Genomic DNA, 25,469 nt, shown 5'->3' on the forward strand with positions numbered 1-25,469 from the left:
TTTGTTGGTTCTCGGAATCGCCGCTTCAAAAAATCGCAAAATCAAAAAAAAACAAAAATTCATTCTTGTTACTCTCATCTCATCTGCCGATTTTTTTGGGCCCGAACGTCCACCCGGTACGTTCTTATTTTGCACGGTACGTTTATTAATTTTTTGGAAATCAGTAATTTTTTTCGACTACGCGTGAAAAAAATACGGCAAAATCTTCGACGTGAAGACGTTTATAAACGCGTATTGTAGCGAGAAACGTGTCATTTTCGGGCCGGTTTTCGCGATCGCCGCGTGCATAAATTTGTCTGAATGTTCCATTGTCATGGGTGGTGCTCATCAAAATACGAACTCCTCAAAGCTCTAAATTAGAACAAATTCTAACAAACTAAGCAAGTCATTTAATATTTACGATTTTTAGCTACCATATTGTATTTGTCGATGTCGATTTACCGCAATAAAATCAAGAAATCGGGTAAAATATTACACAGTCTTCCCCGTAAAAAATGAGATCTTCCGTTGACCCCAAATGACCTTCTTCCGCAGCGACGCCATGTTGGATATTTCTCGGCCTTTTCTACCACAGTTTTGGCTCATTTTTACGACAAAATCCCGGGTAATATCGCCCAGAAAATATCTGAAGCCCTATCTGGTTGCTAGAGAAGCATTATTTTCTAATTTTAGTGGATTTTGGGCGTAATGGACGAGTGGTCTCTATACAGGGGTGGTCGTTATTGGGCCGTTCAAAAAAAGAACTGAGGAGGGGGGGTGGAAGAGGTCGGATTTTACCTAAGGGGGTTAGTGGGTGTGGATTTTGGATTGAGAGGGGTTCACCCTGGATTTGGATGAAATTATAGGGGGTCAAGTCGTTTGGATAACATTTTTAAGGGGTCAAGACACCTGGATATGGATGAAATGAAAGGGGGTCAAGGTACTCGGATAGTAATGAAAGGGGGGTCAGAAAATAGAAAATCCAAGCTCTTCCACCCCCCCTCCACATTTATTTTTTGGAACAGCCCATTACAGGTTTGACTGTATGTATTTCCCAACAACATGACATGTCTACATTTGTACTAGAAATGCTCTCTTTGTTGTCTATTTAAATTCCTAATTGCAAATAACAGTTAAAGATTTGTGCATAACAGTTTCTAGTATATCAGTAAGAGCACATTTTAGTATAAGAGACACAGGTTACCCATCAATTTTGGTAATTTTCCGGGGGGTAAATTTATTCCGGGGGGGTATTTTTATTGGATTTTGAAAATTTGTCCGGGGGGTACGTTTATTCCGGGGGGATATGTTTATTCGGCAGATCATTAACATCAATAATTGATCCTTGATACATAGGCTATAAAACAGCAATTTTTTTAGCATGTATAGTCATAGCTTTGTTCTCAATCCCTTTTCCAGCCTTAGCTTTACCATTTTTTTTTTTTTTTTTTCGCCCTGTCGCTTCACATTTTTCATGAAAAAATCCGAGAACCAACAAATTAAATTGGTGTGGCCTAAAATATGGATAATGTTGTTAGTGTCAGTTCTAGTGTATGTTGTGTAGAAGTGCCGGATGCCGCATAGGTAAACTGAAGTTTCTAACCTGTTTTGGGTATGAATTCAGAGTTCGTGTACGTTAGGTTTTTGGCGACGTCTCAGGGAGGAGCCTAATGGTATAGTATTGTGTGGGATTTGCAAGAATTCTAGGAATTGTACAGCTATTTTGTCCACAGGCATGGAATGTCAACAAGAATGTCTCCCAGCTGTGTTTGCAGACCCACATCTATGCCCACATTTCTGAAAACTTGGGAAAACCTGTCTGCCCCGGATGCCCTACTTTTTGTGACCCCGGCTTGTTCACTATACACTCAGGCGAGGAGTGCACTGTATCTGTCTAGACTTAACAGGTACCAAGGCTTCCTCAAAATCATGAAATCATGGCAGTGCCATACTAACAATAACCCTAACAGCAACCACCGTCGCCATGGCAATGTATGTTTTCATTGCCAGTATTTTTATCATATGGCACTGTTGTTGTTACCAAGGAGGTTTAAAATAAAAATCTCCTTGCTGTTACTGATCTCGATAGCAAAAGATGAACTCAATTTCGCCCTGGCCGTCATCTAATAAACGTTTCTTAGTTTGAAATGCCTCGTTGCCCCGACTACAAATCACTTTCTGTGGGTAACCATACTAACGGGTAATGAAGTAAGGTGCTGGTCAACGGACAAATTAGTTCTCAAACTACAGTAGAAATAAAAGCACGCGGTACAACATGTGACATTTTTCAGGCGCATAAGTAACTCTCGTCATCTTAAAAATGTGGTTTTGCACCGCAGTACGTAATACCAGTTCGTCTTTTACGAAAGGTTATGTACATGTGCTATATAATTAGTCTCGTTGTATGCAGAATTTAAGTTATTTGAAGAAGTTAAAATACCATGTTACCTTCGTGACCTCTGGTTCCACAGGGGCACCTATCACCATGTATACAGCATGGGAAAGAAACAGTCCCATCCAAAGCACCCTCCGGCTGGACATGATTGCGGCGATGTGATGGAAAAATTGAAAACCTTCTACTTCTGCATGTGTAAAACAAAAGTGCACACGTTTCATGTTCATGCTTATGGAAATTGTTCTTTCTTTTACTATTTTTGTTTTCCTTTATTTCATACCGTGAGTACACAAATGCCCACAAAATACACGATGAATCGAACTGTCCTCTAAAACCCTAAATGCCAAAATGTAACAAATGCTATAAGATCTAGCTAGACACCTAGAAATATCTAATAAAATGAAAATCAAGTGCACGTCAACAAATAGCCGTTTCATTTGGATCTGTTGTCGCAGATTTGGCTTACCTGTGTACGTACACCAGATCTAGATCGAGTGCTCCTTCCTCTTTCGTGTGTCCCTTCTGCTCTGACACCTAAGGTGTTTGTATCTTCGGGAACCAAAGAGAACTACTCTTAATTCTATTACAGTCTCATTAGGTGAGCAATTAGGACGGGCAACATTTTGCCTGTAGAGATGTGAACAAGAGCATTCGATTTCCTAAGTAACGAAGTCAAACTGGCTAAGTTTACCTTCACAGAAGCAAGACATTGTTTTTGCCCTATTTCTTTTTCTTCCTTTTCTTCGTCCGCCGTTCCAAATTAAACAAATCAGGTCACTGAATCGGATTAGGTTATCACCATGGTAACTGGAGCTGTGGCAGACGTGTGGTGGTGCTTACATTATGTTTCACGTGGCCAGACAGAGTTGGAGAGGCTGTTTACGATAGATATGAATGTGTTTCAGCAAGAATAAACAGAGCCGTAGTTTGTTAAGCAATTGACCGTGTGAAGGCTAACATTATATAGTTGCTTGGCAAACGTCAATTTTCTAGTTAAGGATTGACTGCAAATTGGCCGTCTGTCTGCTGTGATAGCTTTTTGTTTGGATTACATGGAGAATCTGATGATATATTGTAAAAGTAAGCAAACCAGTCCATTTATACTGAAACGTGTGTGCTTCTGTCCATTTTTGGAAATCCTCATTTTGCTCTTTGTGTTTCTTCCAGCTCATGCAGTATATATGCAAAGACCGTATTGCGTGTGACTGTCACGAAAGATTCCGTTTTAGTATGAGAACGTTACGTTCTGAGTACATGTAGCAGTGGCTGTGAAGTGTGGTGCACTTTCGTAAATTGTCGCTAGGGGCATTCGTGCTAAGGCACTATCGTTGATAACGACACAATCGACCAGAGTAACATGTCCCAGAACATTCAATCAGACTACCATTGATTCATCAGCTGCAATGCTATTAAAATAGATTGTTTTGCTAATACGAGTATGAATGCTATGTTAGTAGAAATATCACGTCACGTATATCCACCGACATTTTTGCGATATCTAATCATGATATGATTTGATAATGTCATTTTGCACCCAAGACGAATGTCATATTCCTCCCCCACAAAAATTAATAACTGCATAAATCATTTTTTCAAGAAGCACATTCTTGGTACCCATGACACAAAATGTATATTTATCTAACACATATGCCATAGGATCTTGCTTCACTGTTTGTAACCCAGTTTCTACAATCTCCAATATCCATTTTACGCTCACTTTAAGCTACCATTCCATTTCAGTGATCCTATAATGCATGACCAGGTGATGCCAGTGGGACTAAAAGCGGCCGAAATGAGACCAGGCTGTTTACACCGGGCCTGACCGTGGTAAGTGATACTGTGGCAATTTTCCCCACGTTAAAAGGTCGGACGTGTTCTCAAATTCCAATCAACTGGCTCGCGTCCCTTTGGCAGAAGGTAACCTCTACCTTTTGAAGGCTGAATAAATAATAGAAATCGGCCTAAAAAGGGACACAATTGGCCAGAGAAGGTAGCCTGGTTACCAAACCTATTATAGCTCCCGAGTCGGACTCGGGAGCTATAATACGTTTGGTAACCAGGCTACAGAGAAGGTAGTCGGTCAGAGAAGCTCCATTTTACCTCAAATTTTCCGTGCAGGCAAAATGGAGCTTCTCTGACCGACTCTCTGGCCAATTATATCCCCTTTTTTAGGCCGATTTATATTCAGCCTGCAAAAGGAGTCTGGTGGGGACTATCAAACCTCTGACACATCGACATCAGTGAGTTGACAAGAGTATAGTTTGTTTGCCTACCCCACTGTATGATACCAGGAAATCATGTACAAAACGCATGATTAGAATGCTATGCTTTCGTGTTAAAGATTTATCAGACAAAGAGTTTGGTAAATACACCCACAAATCTCTAGAAACATCCGATGGCGATGTACGTATAGCCCCAAAGAGCTTCAAACCGGAGGTGACCTTTGCATGTTATCTTTGCAGTGCTAAGCCCCGCCCCACGGCTGTCAATCATAGTTACACGACGTCAGATGAACAAACGGAAACGCTACAGACAAAGGGATATGTATAAGAACAGTTCAAATGGCAACCTTTGTTTGGTATAACTTGGCTTCCTGTTCGATGTAATACCAAAGTCAACGTTGCCGTTCACAACACTGACATAACATTTAAAGGAAGAAAGTTAACACTGTGTACTGTGGCATCGTACCTGCACCTGCGACCACATAGTATGTTCTGTTGGGTGTTGTCTCTAATATCTTTAGAACTTCTAGACAAATACAGACACCCTCCCACTCAGACACAGCGTATTATCAATTTTGTTACATAAGTAGTGCTCAATATCTTTATCGAATGCGATCTTCAAATAATTCTTCTGTTTCTCGTACCTAGAATACTTCAGAGTCATGAATTTTGACAATGACAATGAAATTTATTGCATATTCATGCCCCAGTGGGGCTAAATGCACTACTTTAGCTACAAATAAGGACTCTGTTATGCTCTATCTATTCTAAGTTGTACATGTTTCTTCTCGAAATCTCTTCCTTAGACATTTGTATACGAATTTACATAGTTTTTCTGATGCATCATAATATAAGGGAGGAGCTCCATAGAGCCCCGGACAGGGAGAGTTTGTTTCCCCCGGCCTGCCACGCGTCTTCTCCGCTGTGTAGTCCTCGATATCTTTCTCGAATTTGATCTTCAAATAATTCTTCTGTTTCTCGTAGCTAGAATACTTCAACGTCATGAATATCAGGGAGGAGCTCTATCTTATTTTGATGTGTCAAGTTGGCAGGAGTGGGTTGGTGAGAGCACTTGGACAGTAACCTGTCGTGGGTAGCTTGGCACATCCTTTGTCTATTCCCCTTCCTTTGACTATGTCTCAGTCACGTCGAAAAGTTAAAAAAAAAGAAAATATTAAAAACTCCTGTCTCTCTTGTCTAGTTTTCACTCTTTTCTGATTTTTTTTATACCCCAATTAAAAACGGGAGGATCGGAGCTCCATAGAGCCCCGGCCAGGGATAATTTGTTTTCCCGCGGCCTGCCACGAGCCTTCCCCGCTGTTCATCCTCACCAGTGTCACCCCCGTCAGGACACGCGCGTTGTTACTGAAGCGGACTAATGAGGCAGGGTTCATGGTATGAGCGAACGGAGACCTCCGGCGATACTCGATCCCCACATCGTGGCAGGCCTCGTGCAGCCATGTTCATTATCGCAATTTGGAAAGCCCTCTAGCACTCTCGATCTCTCAGTCACAAGGGTATCAATGTGAACAATGAAAATGAGCCGACACCACGCACTACTCGTGGAGAACGAACTCCTAATGGGCCCATTTGTTGTTGCTTTAGTCTTGTTTAGACATGACGTTGCACACAAACGTTCAAATATCTGTAATTCCAGTTTTTTTTATCACTGTACTGTTATAATGTTCATTGTTTTCACTGTCACTTCTGTATCGTAAAACTTATTATTACAGTGAACAAAATAATTCCTGAACTTTCTTTTTCCTGCACCTGTCGCCACCGTGAACATATAGTTCCGTGAATATGTCCATTTTTCTCAGACCGTGAACTTTTGATACCGTGAACATAAAGTGAATTACTAGGTGGTTTTCCATTACACTTGTTCACTTGTTTTAGCTTGCATGTTTGCAATTTTGCACACACATTGATGGATATTCATGTTGCATCTTCAATGTATGGTTCTGGCTAGCACATTATACTGGCGCCAAAACATGTATCAGTCGGCAAAGCTTTGAAACTCAAGTTGCACATTTAGATTGTATGAAATGGATTTCCTGGAATCTGTGGGAGGTTAAATGCCAGGAAATATCTCGTCTCTTCTGTATGAGTTCCGGAGAGAACTAGTTCTCCTATTCCTGTCTATTCACAGTCACAGACAGTAAAAACACAACAGACAGTGGGATAGTCGTGACGCGTCTGACACAGATAAGGGATCATCTAATGCTATAAAGGCTTTAATAACTACAGAAGTATGTTTATTGCCTATAGATATGAAATTTGAATTACCCAATAAGTGCTCAACTTTGTTGGGACCTCCTCTTCAAGAAAGATTTAATTGTTACAACCATTAAATCTTTCTTACATACTGTTTTTCACCTTCTTAACGGTGCATACCCCAGTTCTATATATGACTGTTATAAATCCGTGATAGTCCGTTGTAAAAAAAAAGTGACGAAAGGGTTTTTAGGGTCCAAGTTTGAGGTGACATTTCTCATAAACTGCCACGAAGTGACGAAAGGGTTTTTAGGGTCCAAGTTTGAGGTGACATTTCTCATAAACTGCCACGAAGTATCATTAAACAAACATTAACATGGCTGAAGAGTGTACTGAGAAATGGTGATTTTGGGGTGAAAATTTCTTTTGGCTCCGAGCCTTACTTCCGGGTATCCTTGCGCACCAAGTGTAATCCGCCCGTTTGACCTAGATTTCGCTCTGCGCCTTCGTAGGGGTGGATTTGCAACCCCTCGCGCCGTGGACTGTTTAGAAAATTACAGTACTAGAATTTTCTTTATAATTTACTCGGGTATAGTCAAGGCTTGGGTCTTTCTGCCAGCATCAGTCATTTCTGCCGGAAAATTTTTTTCTATAGGATTATCCAACGCGAAAATTCGCAATTTTGGGCATTAATTTTGGAGTGAAAATAATGTTTTTTTCCGTTGACTAAGTTTTACCAAACTTAAAAAGGTTAAAGAAACCAAACTCAGCTGGGCTTGTAGCTGAAGAGATATACTTTCGTCCCATATACAGTTATTCTCCTTCCGAATTATTCCACGCCAGAGACGGTCGCTAGATTTGAGGGTGTGCAGCTTCGAATAGAGACGCCAAAGAAACTGGGGTGTGCATTGTATCTGTTATCGACTTGAGTATCAAACGCCGTAAACTTTGGTGCTCACCTACTGTGTAATTCAGGAGAATGCGTGTCAATGTAAAAACCCTTATCTCATTTAGACACTGGCACCTAGAGACGTTTTATCACTAGCGATCCAACCATCTCTTCTGACAATTTTCTCTCTGTCACGGTACCACTGCAATGAAGTTTTCCCATGCACTATCAGTTATATTTTAACAACATATATAACAAGACATGAACGACTTTAGGCACCTGAAGACGTTTTATCACTAGCGAACCAACAATCTCTTCTGACAATTTTCTTTCTGTCACGGTACCACTGCAATGAAGTTTTCCCATGCACTATCAGTTATATGTAATACAAGACATGAACGAATTTAGGAGATGGCACTAGATAGAAGAAGCAGGCTATATATATCTCGCCGCACCGTTATTGAATTGGCCTACACAATTTCCTCTCCCCGTGAGTTGGCTACTTGGAGGATTACCGATAATTGAATGGCGTGTCTGCAGATGTTGTCTGAGATCGTGATCGTTAGGAGCAGGCCAGAGGGTGGTTAAGTCTGTGTTCCTTACAGAAGAGATAGACTACATGTATGAATCTAGATTTGTTTTAGGTTTGGTAAAGTAAGGTAAAGGTCACATAGCCTTTGAGGCCACAGGGACAGTGGTTTGTTAGTCTGTGTATAGGAAAGCGGGCTATGCATGAAAAGGGCATGGGTGTTTTTCTATCATGTGCTAATGTAAACAATAGCCTGGATTATAACACTCCTGGCTAATCATTGGTTTACAGCAAAGTTGCAAAGTTCTAGCTACATGCAGAAGTCCTGGTGGTGGGAAGAAGATGCCGGTGTACTCTTGTTTTGAATGACTGGAGGTTGTTGTCAGTGATCAGGCCGACCACGTTAACTGTTGTCTGGAAGACTGTTCCAGATGTCAACTGCAGTATGTATGGTATTGCAACATCAACTGTGCGTACTTGGAAACGTGACTTAATTTACCTGTTTGTTTGTTTGTTTGTTTTCTTTCTTTCTTTTGTTTGTTTGTTTATGAGGGATTAAATGGGATCGATAAAAAAGTTACAACTGCATAATCGTCGTAGGGTTAAGACAGCATTTAATGAAGCCATCATGCTAGAAAAGTCTTCAGACAAACATTTAGCTCGAGCTCTTTCAAGATCTAATACTGCAACGCAAAGTGATGACTTTTAAACTATACCTCTTGCAACTGTTGTCCATGTTACTATATACATGTATGCTATCTTGACTTAGTACAGAAGCAGATCGTGTCGTGAATCGGCTATCTGGGAGGATAGCTATGACCAAGATGAACATCACTTTAGTTCTTTCCTCAATAAGCATTTGAGAGAATTATGTCACTATGCATGTCACTGAGATGATTATATTATCCATTAGCCATTATATTATCTTGCCTTTTTAGTAGACGCTTTAAAATACTTCTCTCGAGTTGTAACAAACAACGCTAGTAGCGCAAATATATCAGTTCTGTACATATTTTATATTTCTATATATTGATATATATCAAGAGTTCACATAACTTTAGTAGCAACAGCGTCCTGCGCTGAAGCATGGCTGTATATGTTTGGCACTACCATATGTTTTTCTATAGAGCTATATAGATCTTACTTTGGTAATACTGTTAATGACAAGAGAGTAAATTTTACCGTACACACATTCATATCATTCTCTGTGTAAAATGCAGCAAAAGCAGTCGCGAACTAACTTTGAGTAACTCTGTCCATAGACGCACTACCTACTGGTGCAGGTTGTGTCCTTGGAGCAAGATGCCAGACATCTCGTGTCCAGGGCATCCACGGACGCCGCTGAGCGGATCTGTCCCTTCTTGACGAACTCGTACTCCATGAGCTGCTCCGCCAGGGGGCGCTTCGTGGGGTCGATGTGCAGACAGTTTCTGACCACACACCTGGCCGAGGAGGACAGCCAACACGGCAGGGTGAAGTTCAGCCAGCCCAGACGGAGGTACATGCCCCCGGCATGCTTCCTCCTCAGTTTGTGGTACGTGAAGGCCAGGTTCCCCGTCACCATTCTGTACAGGATACAGCCTAACGCCCAGATGTCCCCGGCGAAGGTCGCTACCTGCGTGCCCTTGGCCGTCAGAGTCTCCGGCGCCATGTAACTCGGCGTCCCGCACTTCATCTTGTTAGACGCGGCCGTGCAGATCCGGACAGACGCGCCGAAGTCCGTCAGCTTGGCCTGCATGTCCTTCCCCATCACCACGTTGTACGGCTTCAGGTCGCAGTGGACGATCCCCCGCGAGTGGACGTACTCCACGGCGGCCACGATCCCACGGAAGATCGGTCTCACCTCCTTCTCCTTCAACTTCTTCCTCTCCTTCAACAGGTGTTCCAGGGACTTGTTAGGACAGAACTCCAGCACCAGGTACAGGTTGCTGCTGTCCTCGATGTCCCTGATGAGCTCCACGATGTTGGGGTGTTTGAGGTGCCTGTGGATGTCCACCTCCATCAGTTTGTTCTGCTTCACGTCTTGCAGACGCATGGCCTTCACGGCGTACTCTTTCTCTTGGGTACATTTGGCGTAATACACCTTGCCTGAAATGTAAGCAGTATCGTCAGTGGTATAAGTTGAACAGAAACAGTGTATTGTACCTGATAACACAGTGTTACGCTTTCTATTCTTTCCGGAGTCTGTCCCCTTTCCCTTCCTCTTTTACACATCGCACAAAGACAGACAGACACACACACACACGCACGCGCGCGCGCACACACACACACACACACACACACAAGTACGCACAAGCACGCACACCATACACACGCACAGTGTATGGTAGTGGCACTGGTATGATGGTGTTTGTCCTTGCACGGAGGTATAAGTTTCAAATTATACCTCCATGGTCCTTATAAACAATTCAGATTATTCAGTCACTCTCTCTCATTAGGTAGCAACGACGCCCTACCATACTGCACATGTATAAGCGGTAACCGTGCACAGTCTTACCGTAACGCCCGGAGCCAAGTTTACGGAGGAGGGTGTACTCTCTCCCGTCCACCGGGTCCGTCAGGTGCCCCGGGATGGTGGCGCTCCATGTGGAGCCGCTGCTCAGTTCACTCGGGTCGTACGTCTCGTCCTCACTGCAGAAATAAAACACAGTACGCAGTTTTTAAAAGCTCTTACTATGCTGTAACCCAAATAGATTTTAAAGCTTTGAAGCACTAGGTCCTATAACTTCTTCTTCTTCATTCTTCCTCTATGAGGTGCAGCTAGTGAAGTTTTGTCTCCAGTACAGTCTGTCAGTCATTGCGGACAGAAGTTCCGACCCTTGCAGACCAGTTTCAGACTTAATTAGTTTCTTAAGAGTTGTGCTTGGACGACCAATTCTCCTTTTTTCATCTGGAGTCGAAAGTAGGAGTAACCGGATATAACTGTTGTTTGTGATGTGCTTACACCAGGGTATGTTATAGGCTACCCGCAGCATCTTAGTCCTATATAACACACATACACACAGTAGTATTTTTACTTCGAATAAAAGATTTCCAATTTATCTACTGTAGCTTCAAAACACCTGCTCATCCCATACATAGGGATGCATTTGGAAATGTGCATATACCGAGCTTTGCTAGTTTTCTATCTTCACACCCGTGTGTACCCTCAAGCAAGATGACTCATATGCCGGTTAATAACATGGGATCAGACGCAATGAATTGTTAAATAAAGTAACATTACATGAACTTAGCATTTTACGGAGTATCAGCTTCGCGCGGCTAAGCATGTCTCTCTTGGAGATTGAAATTCCATGATGACCGTCTGGAGACCCTTATATCTGCACTTGTAAGTCCACTTGAGACGCCGACGATACTGTTATCAAGGCTCTAGAGATATTTGGGTCCCTCTTAAGCCAGGATATTGGACGAATGCCAATGTTTCCATTAAAAGTCGTCTGAAAGGTATCAAAAGTACACTGTGGAAGAAGCCGCGTTTGCCATTTTCAACATTAACTTGGTCTCTGATGAGATGCCGTTTTTGCAATGTATTTTAGCGCTGATTATTTCCTAGCTTTAGATTCTTAGATAGAAAGGAAAAATTCACTTTCCTCATGAAACTCGATAATCCTCGTACTATAAACTCCATCTGTTCTTACATTTACAACTGTTTTAAGAAGCGAGAAGAAGCAAAACCTGTACATATGTAGTTTTACTATAGATATATATATTTTAGTCTACCATCGCTATTTACCATGACCTGTACTTAGTTCGAAATGAGCAAAAATGTACAATAAAGGCCTTTCATTCATTTGAATTATTTAAATACATACTAGCATACCTAAGCACAAGAGAGCCAGCCTCTGTGAAGTGTTGGAGGCCGTATATCAACGTCCCACTCTTCCGACGTAATCTGATTAAGATAACGACAGCGCACAAATATACCCTAATGTTTTAATGCGCTTAAGTCTCAGACTGAAACACAAATATATCACAGTGCACATCACTGACGTCAAGGCGCGTCAGGGGTTAACTAAGATGAAAAGTCAACGGAAGTTAATTCTTCAACATGGCGTGCACCGGAAGTCTCTGTACCCTCTGCACGTTATCATATGGATTTTTGCTCCCGTGTGTGCATGCAATGAAAACAGGCCGTAAGGCAACATTGTCTTAAAGATTAGGCCACACTGAAGTTGATTTTATGGATGACATCCACGCGCGCATTGATTTTCGCTTGGCCTGTGTGCCATCCTCCATGATAGGTAGCAACAATATGACGCCGGCGGTAACTGCGGAGGGCAGCATCCAGGCTGCCGAAGCTCCGCGGAACTAAAAAACTCAGTACAGTAACCAGTCATAAATGTCGCAAAAAGCCAGCATGTGTCGGTTTGTAGTAAAAGTCGCTATGTACTACAGCAAATTCATCATACCAGCTTTGTATTCCTAGGCCTGTGGTTTAGCAAAATATTTTGGCTGGAAATTTGTTTATTCGCCCGTGCGCACTAGTATGGGGGTCTTCAGCGGATGTTATCCATAAAATTAAGTCAGTGTGGCCCAGTACACGGAAGACCCGTTTTAATTAGCCTCCTGTGCAGGCCGGGCGGGCGGGTGGGAGTTTTCAGTGATACTGCGTTTTGTAGAATTTTTTAACGCCTTCTTTTGCCGGCCATCGTACACGGCCAGCCGCCCAGAGAAGATTTGTACCCGCCACGGACTTACAAAACGCAGTATCAAAACTCTCACCCGCACGGAGGCCTGCACAGGAGGCTACGTTTTAATGTGCTTAACATCGTTAGTATGCGCGACCCTAAGATTGATTTCCAAACGTTTAAGATTGATTTCCAAACGTTTAAGATTCGTGTCAATGGTCCAGTCGTGACCACCACTGGCCACGAGACTGACCCTTGGCCCTGTGTGATGTCAGAGGTCTCCAAGCATCACTACGCCATTGTACTCTTAAATATGAAGATATCGATCATTGCTGAAAGCTAAAAGCACACTTTCAGTTCAACCTAGAACATTATGTTACTATATACGTACTGAAGAAAAAACACACACCCTAACACAAGAACAATGGGCCAATGGAAGCGCTAAAAGGGAATTCGACAGACGGTTTCGACTTTATTTGTCTTTCTCAAAAGGGCAGCGTATGGACCACTCTCCTTTTGTACTTTTGCCTTCTTAGTACAGGGTTAGCTCGAACTCGAAATAATTTACCCTTTTTTAGCCCGGGTTGCACTGATTTGAAGATGAAGTACTTGTTGTAAGTTGTATACACAAGTACATTTGCACTACATTGCGTTCCCCTGTGTCTAGTTATTATCCAGCACTGAGAAAAATCATAGAAGCGTTACAGCTCATAATTGATAATCACTGAACGTACTGGTTATGATAATCAGAGAATTGGACAATTGATCCTTTAGTTACAAATTCATTAGCGTCGTCGCGAATCCAACGTATTTTACGTCCTTTCAAAAGGCGAAATAACAAATGCCATGCTTGAACTCTGTGTAGATGGGAGGAGTGTGATGTACATAGAAATCTCTATGAAGCAGTCAGTGGCACCAGTTTCATATCCTGTAAGAGCCAGATCATGCCTTGACTTATCTTTTAGCCGATAAAGATATTGACCAACTCGAAAAGGTGTTAGAATATGATTAACCAAAAATCGTGTGCTCTAGGAGATCTTGCAAATGTCTGCCCAGGTCTGTTAAACAGGTTTAAACAGGTTCCAGGTGCACCCGAGTAGGAAATGCACATCACGGACAGACGTGTTCACAAGCCACACTTCCGGAGTGAAGGCTTTTGTCAGAAAAGCTGGGAAAGCCCATGCCTGACGCATTAGGACCAGTAATGAAAAATGAACGTCTCACAGGAATAATAAGAGGGGGAAGCAAGGTTGGAACTTGACAAATGGTACGGAGAATGAAGAGTGGTGATGTTTATAAGGCTTGATCTTTGAAATTCGACACAGTGATTGATTTTTATTATACCACGTGGAAACATCGCTTCGTATCATAATAGGATTAAGTTATGCCTCTTCACACCGGATATGTGTGCTTTCTTCCATTTGATGTACCATTTACTACATTGTGCAGGGGTGAAAGGCCAGGCAATGGCTTAAGATTCGAAAGCTTAACGTATCTAAAGGCAAATTGACTACAACAGGATATACTTCATTCAGTCACTCTGTGTTACCTGGCAGTTCAGTTACCTTCCGTACAAGGTGACTTTCTACGGGAGAGTCTACTTGACAATAATGACTTTGAATAAAGCCTTCGAAGTATCTAAAGTACTCTTTGGTGAAGATGCAACGTGAGTCTTTACAGTTACGAGTATTTGAAATTACTCAAATGCCTTAAATGGCAATATTCAATTTGGTTAGTAAAGATGCTAATTGAATACTATCCAACATATTTCATCTATCTTCCCTCCTCCTCTTGTGAGTAGATGGATTCCTGTACGTCCATGACGTCCTTTGAATACCTTAATATTGTTATGCTTACCGAAGGAAAACATTGTTTTTGCTCAGTTTCTTCCTCTTCTTTTTCTCCAAACAAACAAGGTCAATGACCTGAACCAGACGTCTGTCACCATGGTAACTAGTGCTGGGTTACATCATGTTGCAATTTTATAGCAGAAGGGATTTAGACTCCTGTCACCATATATGTGAATGTGTTTGAGTAAGAATTAACAGACCGAAGTAAACAGTATGCATTTGCTTTGCAAGAGTTACCGCTCTAGTAGTATATCTTGTATTTATGCTCAAAGACGTTAACATTCTAAACGATGCAGCAATGTTATCCATAACCGAATCACCACCTTACTCAGCATTCCACATGGAGGACGCACGTTCAGAAAGCTGTTCTCAGAAGCTCTGGTCTTCTCAGAATTGTCTGAAATGGTTCATAAACTTTTATGAAAACACGGCGCAATTTCCATTCAAATGGGGGACGTGTATTGTGCTAGTTTCACCGCAAATATAACTTTCTTCCATAACACATTCTGTTCCTCAAACCAGAGTTCTGTCATTTGTCATTAAATAGCGTTGAAGGAATATAGATGAATAAAGTCTGTATGCCAACATTCACTCCTGATCGCTATCACGCACAGGTTGCTGGAGGGCATATTGAAAAGTTGACCATCTCTTAGCACACGTCAATGAAGGTCAGACATCCAAGTAGAGCATCTCGTAAAACAAATAAATTCACCAACTGGATATTAACTTCCTTGAGGTGACGGACGTTTCAGATAGGACCTGCTATCTTACATCGGATTCTGAGAATCCACTTCGATTCCGCATCGTGACTTCCGCTATGTTTCATCATAATTGTCAATCATGGATGAAAGATAGCGCTATATATAGCCAGCGGATTGCTATCTGGAAGGTCTGGCTCTTGATTTGCTTGATTACCTCCATGAAAAATGGAGGTATTGTTTTTGACGTGTGTGTGTTTGTGTGTGTGTGTGTGTGTATGTGTGTGTTTCCGCACATTTGTAGTTAGCTTAACTTCATAACGCCTTTATGAATTGTGATGATATTTGGTATGCTGGTAATTCTTAGGAAGACGAAGGTCAAGGTCAAATATGGGCCTCCTGGTGGATGGCCTTGGTACTGCAGCAGAACTTCCAGAACCCATAAATTAAACTAGATTATGCTAATTACGACTTTATTTCATAGTCAATGAGACAAATAAAAAAACATTTACAAAAACTCATATTTCATGGAGGTATGAGATCTACGAATTCTTGTTTGTTTTTGTTTCAGGCGTAGCATACAGCCATACACTGTCAGTCAGTCACAGCATGGGATTTTAATGCGTTTGTTCTACATGGCCAAGAACTACCAGACTAAGACAATACTGGAGTCAGTCAAGGGAGAGGTTCCTCCACAAGATAGAAAATTCCATGGAATGAGTTAGAGTGAGTTCTATTGGTGAACAACACAGAGACACGCCTTATGGTAACGCCAATATTTATCCCCAGATCTCTCAACATCATGCAGCAGTGTACGAAGGACACTATAGACTTAAAAAAAATCTTATTGCTGCCTCATATTTGTGTCTTAAAGTTGTTTCACTCAATTATTGTCTATATTTTAATGTGTTATCGATATTTTATATTTACGTCATTATCGGATATACTTCTTTTAACACTTGATCTTTTAACGCTAAAATGTTACAATTGTAAATGTGAATGTACATGTGATTTACAACACAATTCAGGCTGTTTTAGCCTGCAATGTTGTTTTTTTTTACGAATAAATAAAGTTATATGGTATAGGCCACGAAGAAAAAGTGTAACATAGTACATAGGTATGTGCTCTTTGTGTGTTAACAGTTCCTAGAACTGCACAAAAGGGTAATCGTCGGTACAATTGTAGGTGATGCATATGAGAAATCATTTCCTTCAATAGAGCTACAATTGAGCTGCAGATAAGCTAAATAGACATGAACGCGCACATCGTCGATACAGCAGGACGTTGTCGAATATACATTCTAATTACTGGACTCAGCTCGACCTGGCCTCCTGATAATTCTGACAGTTTATTCTTCCCAGCGAACTGACAGGACATGTTAACTTTGACGTTTGAATGAATCGTTTTTTATGAAAACAAAATAATTGCTTAAAATCCTACGGCGCCAGCCAGGACCCCAGGCAATTATTCTGCACGGGAAAATAGGTCGATCGAAATGGCGGTAATCCTGGGGGTTCTACCTGACCGGCATAGCTGCTCTCTTCCAAACCTCGTTATTACTAACCTAACGTTACAACCTAGAGGTACACGGTTTACATGAACCAATATATTCATTACTACCAACAAGAGAAAATTTAGCGTCATTATTTTACCCTCGCTACAGAGGGGCCTCACCAGGGTCACTCTACAATGCGTCACCCTCACCTTATCCCATCTTTGTCGCCTGCTAGACCAAAAAATATCGCCCAAATGTGCGGGTAAATACGTGAGTGGGCGAGCAATTGGTGGCCTGTAACAAAATTGAACGACGACGCCGTGCTCACTGCAGCGCGAAGCCGGGTCCCTTGGAAAATTAAAATCCGGAAGATTCAGTGACTTATCACGGGGCTGTGATTATTTCTGTGCCCAATCCGCCGTGAAGGTTCGCATGCCTAAGTCAATTATGTTCTCCAAGAAGCCGCCGCGAATCGTCGTGATGAGCCAGCCTAATTGGAAAATCCTTTCAGCTATTTTCTGCACGACGTTATCGTTTCTATAATTTAAGAATCCCAAGATATTTGAAAGTCGATGAGATTATTTGCGCGGCGAGCAGTCAATCGACCAAGGCTGTTATGTATAGATACAGATACAGTACGTAATTAGCACATTTCACAGATATAATTATACTTCAGTGACTGTTATCACCAATTAAAGCTGCGAATCCCAGAGTTATCTCTCCCCGCAGCCCGGCTCTCTCGGCATGGTTATCTGACTTGACAGCGTGCGGTAGAAATGAGATCGGACAGATTTAGTCCTACGACCTTCAACACAGCAACCATTCGAATCCAAAGGACACAAGCGCAAATACCAACCAAGGTCGGTAAATTTAGTTGCGTGTCCTAGTATCCGCCTTATATATACATACACCTGAGCACCACTTGCGGCATAAGACAGACAGGTTACCTCCAGTCTGGATCCTCGCACTCCTCGGAAGTAGCGAAGCCGGTGCTGGCGGACGGTTTTTCGGACATGCTGGAGTCGGTGAAACTGCTTCAGCTTTCACAGTCAGTTCATCACTGTGTTATCGGCAGAACGCAGTAACACAATCCCCGTGGCGATGGTACGGGGTAGTGAAGGCGGCTTGTCCCTGCTGCATTCCAGCGACGTCCATGTCCAAGGCTTTCCAAAAGTCTCCCTCGACCACCGACATCACGACTGCCACATCCTGTGGGCGATTCGCGCCTCCGATACCATTCGGTCGTGAATGAACGTCTAGAGACAGAGCGGCCGCCTTTCACCACAGCATTGGCTGTTAACCTGCTGACCGCTCCTCCAATCACACGACTCCCTTTTCTCCCCCAACAAAAGAAATAACCGCCAAGTGAAACGGTAAATATTACTAACGGCCCGGGTCGGCGAGGGAACGGCCAGGCTGTGCTCCCTCTGCTGCCGAACTAACCCCGGGCGTGCGCTGGCGGTTGGATCAATCCCAGGCGTAAATTGAAATGAGCAACGCACGTACCTATATAGCTAGCGAGGGCAATCTCATTTGCAATCTCATTTGCAATCTCTTTCTCATCTACATACATCATCGTCATATCCAATTCTATATTCGTTTAGCTTGGTACCACTAAAACATTCGGAATACGTCAGTTTTAATGGTTTTTATCATTTGGCGAATTTATGAGGTACTTAAACTTTAGTTTCAGGTGCTATGTAGTTCTTTTGTTTTCAACAACACAAACCTAAATCTAATTCTTGCCATATACATTTTCTGGTGTTTTGATACATCGAATACCGTTGCTTTCGTTATTAATTTAATGTCATTTAGAATGATTTGTAAAATACATCTTCAACATTCAAACTGTAACTATACTGTTAGTGTTTCCATACTGCAAGGTAAAATACATGTTTTGCCTGACAGCTTTTTTGAGTACTGTAATGTGCTCCTTAGAATCACAGTGCTTGTATCTAAAATCGTGACATGTTCTCATTTCTAACGCTCGCTAGTCCAAGAGCAATGGCACGAATAACAGTCTTTCGGAATACAAATGTTGAAAAGGTCATCTCAACAATCTACTGAAGCACCATAGATGATAAGTTACTATCTTGACATCAAAGATTGCTGAACTTTAGAGAGCTGTGTTATTAGATATCAACTAACCCTGTGATCGTAATGCGAAGGGTTCATGTTCCACTGCTATCACTTCACATATCTGTCTAGATAAAATCTAGTTAAATGTATTTTTGCACCTTTGTTATAGTCACTGAATCTAACCAGGTTCTCTATTAGCATTATAAATTTATGTATCATTGCAGCAGTGTTTGATGGTAGTCACTGAATCTAACCGGGTTCTCTGTTAAAATTATTCTCCTGGTGTCAATCCAGGACAGCGCCAGCTTTGCAGCCAATTACCAGAACTACTCAACAAGAAAAGCATATCGGAAACCAGGCGCAACAGGCTGACATGAGGCACGATGTAGGCTTACAGGCCAAGAATTGATGGCACGCAATCCGCTTTCTTTATGAAAGTAAAACTAACATTCCAACAAGGGTTGGCATAAAGGGATAACGCCATAGTCTTTGTAATTCTAGAGCAGCTCAATATGTGCATCTGGTGAATCAGTAAACTTTGAGAAGAAACTGTTCCATTACGCATTTCGGCTGATCTGCTGATCCATGTAATGGGGGCCAAAGAGTAATGTCACGACATTTGACATGGCGCAACCTTTTTTTGGTTCAGAACTTAGATATTGTCTGCATATCTCGGAACTCATGTGTGCAGACGTGACGTGGTGAGAATGCCGAGTGTTGGCCGTGGTTAACGATGTGGCGTGATGTACCGTGAACTCCCACGGCGAACACAGGCTATTTCGGGCACCTTTTCTGAAAGCCGAATAAATGGCATGAGTGGCGGTGGTACATTTTCAGCTGAGGACAAACAAGACCGAGTTTGAACGTTCTCTACTGTAAGCTTCTTAGTTCCATCTAGACGTCTGCGTTTTGTTGATTGAAGACGGCGCCAGATACTCATTTGACAATCAAAGTTATCGGGAGGTGATTGACTGTACTATAACATTAAAAGGTAATATTTTGACAATTACACGTGGCACAATAAAATGATTCATATATTCTTGATACAAATTTATCAAAAGAAGAAACGGAAGTACGGAAATGAAGAAGAAATAAAAATACATTTTTATGTATTGAAGATGATCGTTTGGGGTTGTCACAACAGTTTATTTTTGTGCTTTGGCACCCTAGCTATCTGTAAAATAATTGATGAACAATATCCTGGTGGGTGCCCTTAGGCCACAAGCTAGAGCGACAGTTTCCTGAATGGAGACCAAAATAGCAAATAAGTCTCTAGACAACGCATGTTATTTTCCCCCCGCCAGTTTTAATGGCATTCTACCATGTCCTTCAGGTCAGTTGTGACTGTTTTGGACTGAACGAAGGGACTTTCTCAGCAGCAGGAAGCTTGCTTTTTTTGGGCACATTTCTTCATTGTGTTTACAACACTGTCATTAGAACTACGGAAGAGCCAATGGGCGAATGATGTCGTGCTAGTGGCATGTCAAATAATTACGGAATCTATTGGGAGGAAAGTTTTCTTGGGAGAGTAAGACGCATTTTGACTTTTTATCACGCTGTAGTTTGGTCCGAGTGGGAAAATAAGGAGTGCCCCTTGGTAGACACACAAGACATTTTGCTTTTATAAGAAGAACTTTATTGCACGACAATTGCACAAGGTACAATGTATGGCAAACTTACATAAAGAGAGTAACAAACAGTAAAAAACCTAACATATCTTAATCATTCAAACAGTAAGGGCTAGCACAAGTCTTTGATAAAGTGTTACAATCGAGTTGCAGCATAAAGTATTTTTACCGTCTCTCACGATCTTGTTTCCTCAGCAATTGGTTAATAGTTCATAACCCCTCCACTAGCCGGGTACTTGTAAGTACGCAGCTGTGCGTGCAAACAACCTTTACAGCTATGGCCGACAAGAACCGCGTACACAAACTTATGTAAGCAGCAGAAAGTATTTATATCGTCTCTCACGATCTTGTTTCCTCAGCAATATTGGTTAATAGTTCATGACCCCTCCACTAGCCAGGTACTTGTAAGTACGCAGCTGTGCGTGCAAACAGCCTTTACAGACATGGCCGACAAGAACCGCGTACGTACACTCTAGGGTAATTTCTGCATCCACTTCTCCATCAACCGTATCTACAATGTGACCTATTTCGCTAAGCCTGCCTGAAACAAATCAATATCAAAGCGTGGAAAGCGAATTGAAGTTAGCAAAGATGCCGCTCAATAACCTACATGTAGATGACGACGAGAACATCTATGATCATTCATTTTAGTCAATTCAGTTTTCCTTTTCTTCATTATTTCTCAATTTCCATGTTTTTATGTGTTGTACATATGAATCTGTATGTTCTGTTCGTACCTATATTGTATTTTTATGTATATAATATATAAGTTCAGCACACTTCAGCGGTCCATATTTTTTATGTACTGCTGACCACTGTTTAAATTATATAAAGAATGCTTAATAAACCAATACTCAATGTTACCTTTATAACCAAGTTAAATAACATGTTTTAGTGATCATTAGAAGCTGACATCTCAACTAAGAATGTCCACTGACCATTTCGCTCCGTACATTGTAGCCTAAAACATATTGCGAGTCTTTGTAACATTCGTTAGATAGCAAGCCAATAGGATTTCTGCTGACAGCCTATCTATGTCAGCAATACTTTTCTTATAATACTGATAATCTTAGCTTTCTTACTGACCTTCTTAAAGAAGAGGTCATTCGTCTGACCGGCCAAGTAGGTCCTTCTCCAGTAATCTCTCAAGACGAAGCAGAGTCTTAAGTAAATGGATGGTGCATATGCCCCCGAAGGAGAAAAATAAAAGCGTGGATTTCACGGGGGCAGTTGTAAGTAATCTATTTATAATGCGGCTTCTCTTTGAAACTACAGAAGTCCCCTCTACGCCCGTTTATTGATTTAGTGAGCCACTATAATGAAATAGGACACATGAAAGAGAAATGGTCATAGAAACGGGGCTTGATCGTGGAGCGAAATTGTGTGCGGCACTCACATTACCTGAGAGCTGGAAATGTACGTTTAGAGGCAGCGGTGCGAAACGTACAAGGGTACAATTCGAGTAAACTGCGCAAAATGAACGAAATTTAGACCAAAAAGCTGGTTTAAAACGTTGTCATTTTTTCAATGTTTTTGTTCGTAGCATACGATATTTTAAGATTTGTCCGCGCCAAAGAGCAAAAAGGCGAGGTATTTCTAGTTTGGAAACCTATATTTCCCTGGGGGTTGACTTGTATTGAAGTAAAATAGAGTTTTTTTAAGTATGATGCCCAGCCTGCGATATCAATGTAAGGTAATAAGGCTCATTTTCCCCTAAAGAACACGTACATTGTACATTGTACATGTATCTCTCCCAAATCAAACAGTTCTACTTTTGACTAGGTTTTATTTGAGCTTTGGGGGGCTTATAGGATAAGGCCACAGCATGTAAATTTTATGGATGACATCCTCCGCAGACTCCAAATCTAATGCGAGCGGGCGAAAAAAAAACAAGGCGGGCAAAAAAAACAAAACAAGGTTCCTACATATTTTAAAATTTTGACTCAATCACGGTACAAATGGTTTCGATTCAGTAGGAACATCACATATACACAGCCAACATCACATATCACTACATCAAAATAATAACAAAACATTAAATCAGAGTCTTTCTTGTCTCATCTCTTCATATTTATCTGCCATCTTCCGGCACCTATCACCTTCCGGCATGGCAACAGACATCTTTGCACATTTTCGGGATGTTGACCACTGTCAGAAGGCAACAAAATTTCTTGTTTTTTTTTCCCAAAATCAGGCGAAAATTAATGTGCGCGCTGATGTCATCCATAAAAATTACTTGCTGTGGCCTAACCTTAAAACCATTTTAGTTCCTTCATTTAAGAAACAAAAATACACTTCTCCAGTACAGCCTACATAATTCTAATACATGTTACCTGGCTGTGATATTAGGTTTAAGCGTGTAAATCAGAGTGTGGAGGTTTTATTGGTGGTTATGAATGAAAGTAATTTTCTGCTCGCTGCTCGCTGGCCATGGCCTAGATTTGACGTGATTTGAATTTCATTCGCTTGTAATTCTTCCGATCGGAAACTAAAGGTAGCATGGATCACTAAGTGTCTACCTATGTATGACCACTATAGGAAAATGAAAAATATTTCATGTACATATCACATGGATTAGATTCACCAATGGGTTGTATCAGTATATTCCAAAGCGGTGATTTTTAAATAGTGTTTAGGCCACAGCAAGTAAATTTTATGGATGACATCCTCCACAGATTCCAAATCTAATGCGAGCGGGCGAAAAACATTACATTTTGAAATTTTGACTCAATCATTGTACAAATGGTTTTGATTCAATGGGAACATCACATGTACACAACCAACATTACATATCACTGCATCAAAGTAAGAAACAAAACATAAAATCAGAGCCTTGTCTTGTCTCCTCTCTTTATAGTTATCTGCCATCCACCTTCCGGCATGGCAACAGACATCTTAGCCTATTTTCGGCATGTTGACCACTGTCAGAAGGCAACAAAATTTCTTTTTTCTTTTTCCAAAATCAGGCGAATATTAATGCGCGCGGGGATGTCATCCATAAAAATTACTTGCTGTGGCCTTATGTACATATCACATGAATTAGATTCACCAATGGGTTGTATCAGTATATTCCAAAGCGGTGATTTTTGAATAGTGTTTACTCTGGTTCTCTTAATTTAGACGTGTTTATGAAGTCAAAAGATTCTTGGCTTTGCAAATCAATTATGCCATTGCGTACCTAACAACCATGTAAGCTGTCTGGTAAACGCCGATAAGGCCACAGCAAGTAATTTTTATGGATGGCATCCGCGCTCGCATTGATTTTCGCCTGATTTTGGAAAAAAAAAACAAGAAATTTTGTTGCCCTTTGACGTTGGTCAACATTCCGAAAATGGACAAAATGGCATGCCTTGCCATGCTGGAACGTGTATGGCAGATAAACATGAAGAGAGGAGACAAGACAAGGCTCTGATTGTTTTGACTTTTACTTTGATGCGGTGATGTATTTAATTCCTTTTATACGTTCCCACGGAATCAAAACCATTTGTACAATGATTGAAAACTTTCCCTTTTCAAAGTTGTTTCAGTGACAAATGGATGTTGTGAGGGTTGCAGCAAAGTTAGCACTATATAGCTATCGTTTCTTGTTTACAGGGTTCATGATGTCAAAATTTCAAAATATAGGAATCTTGTTTTTTTGGGCCCGCCTTGTTTTTTTTCGCCCTCTCGCATTAGATTTTGAGTCTGCGGAGGATGTCATCCATAAAATTTACTTACTGTGGCCTAACGTACCATTCTCCACCATTGATGGGACAAGTAAATTATTACCCAGAGTAGATGAAATGAAATAAGAATTCGGATTGAATTTCAAAACTGATCTTTCGGAAAGAAAGGTATTTTGTCTAACTGACGGGAATTTACGATGCGTAATTCAAAGCTCGTTCCCTCAGTGAGACAAGATCAGAGAATCCGTTGTAACAACTGTTGGATGCTTTTAACCATAGATAACGTTTTGTGCGATTCATCACGTATCATCGTACCACTAATGGACAATAGTGCAATCGGCCGACTAGTCCTGCCCACTCGTAATGTAATTACGGTTATACCTAATGCCACAGCAAGTAAATTTTATGGATGACATACATCCTCCGGAGATTCCAAATCTAATGCGAGCGGGCGAAAAAAACACAAGGCGGGCCGAAAAACTTGACAAGGTTCCTACAATTTAAAATTTTGACTCAATCATTGTACAAATGGTTTTGATTCAGTGAGAACATCACATATACACAGCCAGCATCACATATCACTACATCAAAATAAGAAACAAAACATTTCATCAGAGCTTTTTCTTGTCCCCTCTCTTCATAGTTATCTGCCATCCACCTTCCGGCATGACAACAGACATCTTTGCCCATTTTCGGCATGTTGACCACTGTAAGAAGGCAATAAAATGTCTTGTTTTTTTCCCAAATCATGCGAAAATTAATGCGCGCGCTGATGTCATCCATAAAAATTACTTGCTGTGGTCTAATGAAGGACACTCTATCGGCCGCGGAACTAGCGCTGATGAGATTTTACTGATCATGTTAAAAGGACAGCTACGCGCAGGCGCTGTATGATTAATAACACATCGTCGGTGACACAGTTTCACACTGAAAAATTATAACACAGAAAATGGTTCAAAGTCTTGATTGATCGACCTTGGGCTAGGAAAGCTTTTAACATGTACTATCTTGCGATCATTTGCACTCTGATTTACACTGTATCTCCGTCTGCATCTGGATCCACTGAAGAAGGTCACAGTGTTGACATTGCGATTTATGCATCTCATTTTTTTTTGTTCCAAGAACTAGTTTGTTTGTTTTTGTTTGTTTGTTTGTTTGTTTGTTTATTCGCATATAATCAGAGAGAAGAACAATAAA

The 25,469-nt window shown here is 41.3% G+C and overlaps 1 protein-coding gene across 1 annotated transcript; it reads right to left on the reverse strand.

The window, feature by feature from the left end:
* Window positions 1–9,160: 9,160 nt before the first annotated feature.
* Window positions 9,161–18,174, reverse strand: LOC109479867 (serine/threonine-protein kinase PLK3-like). Its single transcript, XM_019781904.1, has 3 exons — window positions 17,848–18,174; window positions 10,726–10,859; window positions 9,161–10,316 (listed from the first exon to the last, which is right to left on the reverse strand). Exons 1-3 carry the CDS (start codon window positions 17,913–17,915, stop codon window positions 9,496–9,498), a joined length of 1,023 nt encoding a protein of 340 aa, XP_019637463.1. The 5' UTR covers window positions 17,916–18,174; the 3' UTR covers window positions 9,161–9,495.
* Window positions 18,175–25,469: the final 7,295 nt, after the last annotated feature.

This window comes from Branchiostoma belcheri, unplaced genomic scaffold (assembly GCF_001625305.1).
Source record: "Branchiostoma belcheri isolate BF01 breed outbred unplaced genomic scaffold, Haploidv18h27 scaffold5, whole genome shotgun sequence".
NCBI classification, from domain to species: Eukaryota; Metazoa; Chordata; class Leptocardii; order Amphioxiformes; family Branchiostomatidae; genus Branchiostoma; species Branchiostoma belcheri.

Bases quoted from the DNA above. Each gene is read 5' to 3' on its own strand.
- LOC109479867 (XM_019781904.1), bottom strand. From the start codon at position 17,915: ATGTCCGAAAAACCGTCCGCCAGCACCGGCTTCGCTACTTCCGAGGAG. The intron at 10,860-17,847 runs GTAACCTGTCTG...TTATTTCTGCAG, and splicing joins TGCGAGGATCCAGACTGGAG to TGAGGACGAGACGTACGACC. The intron at 10,317-10,725 runs GTAAGACTGTGC...CTTACATTTCAG, and splicing joins ACTTGGCTCCGGGCGTTACG to GCAAGGTGTATTACGCCAAA.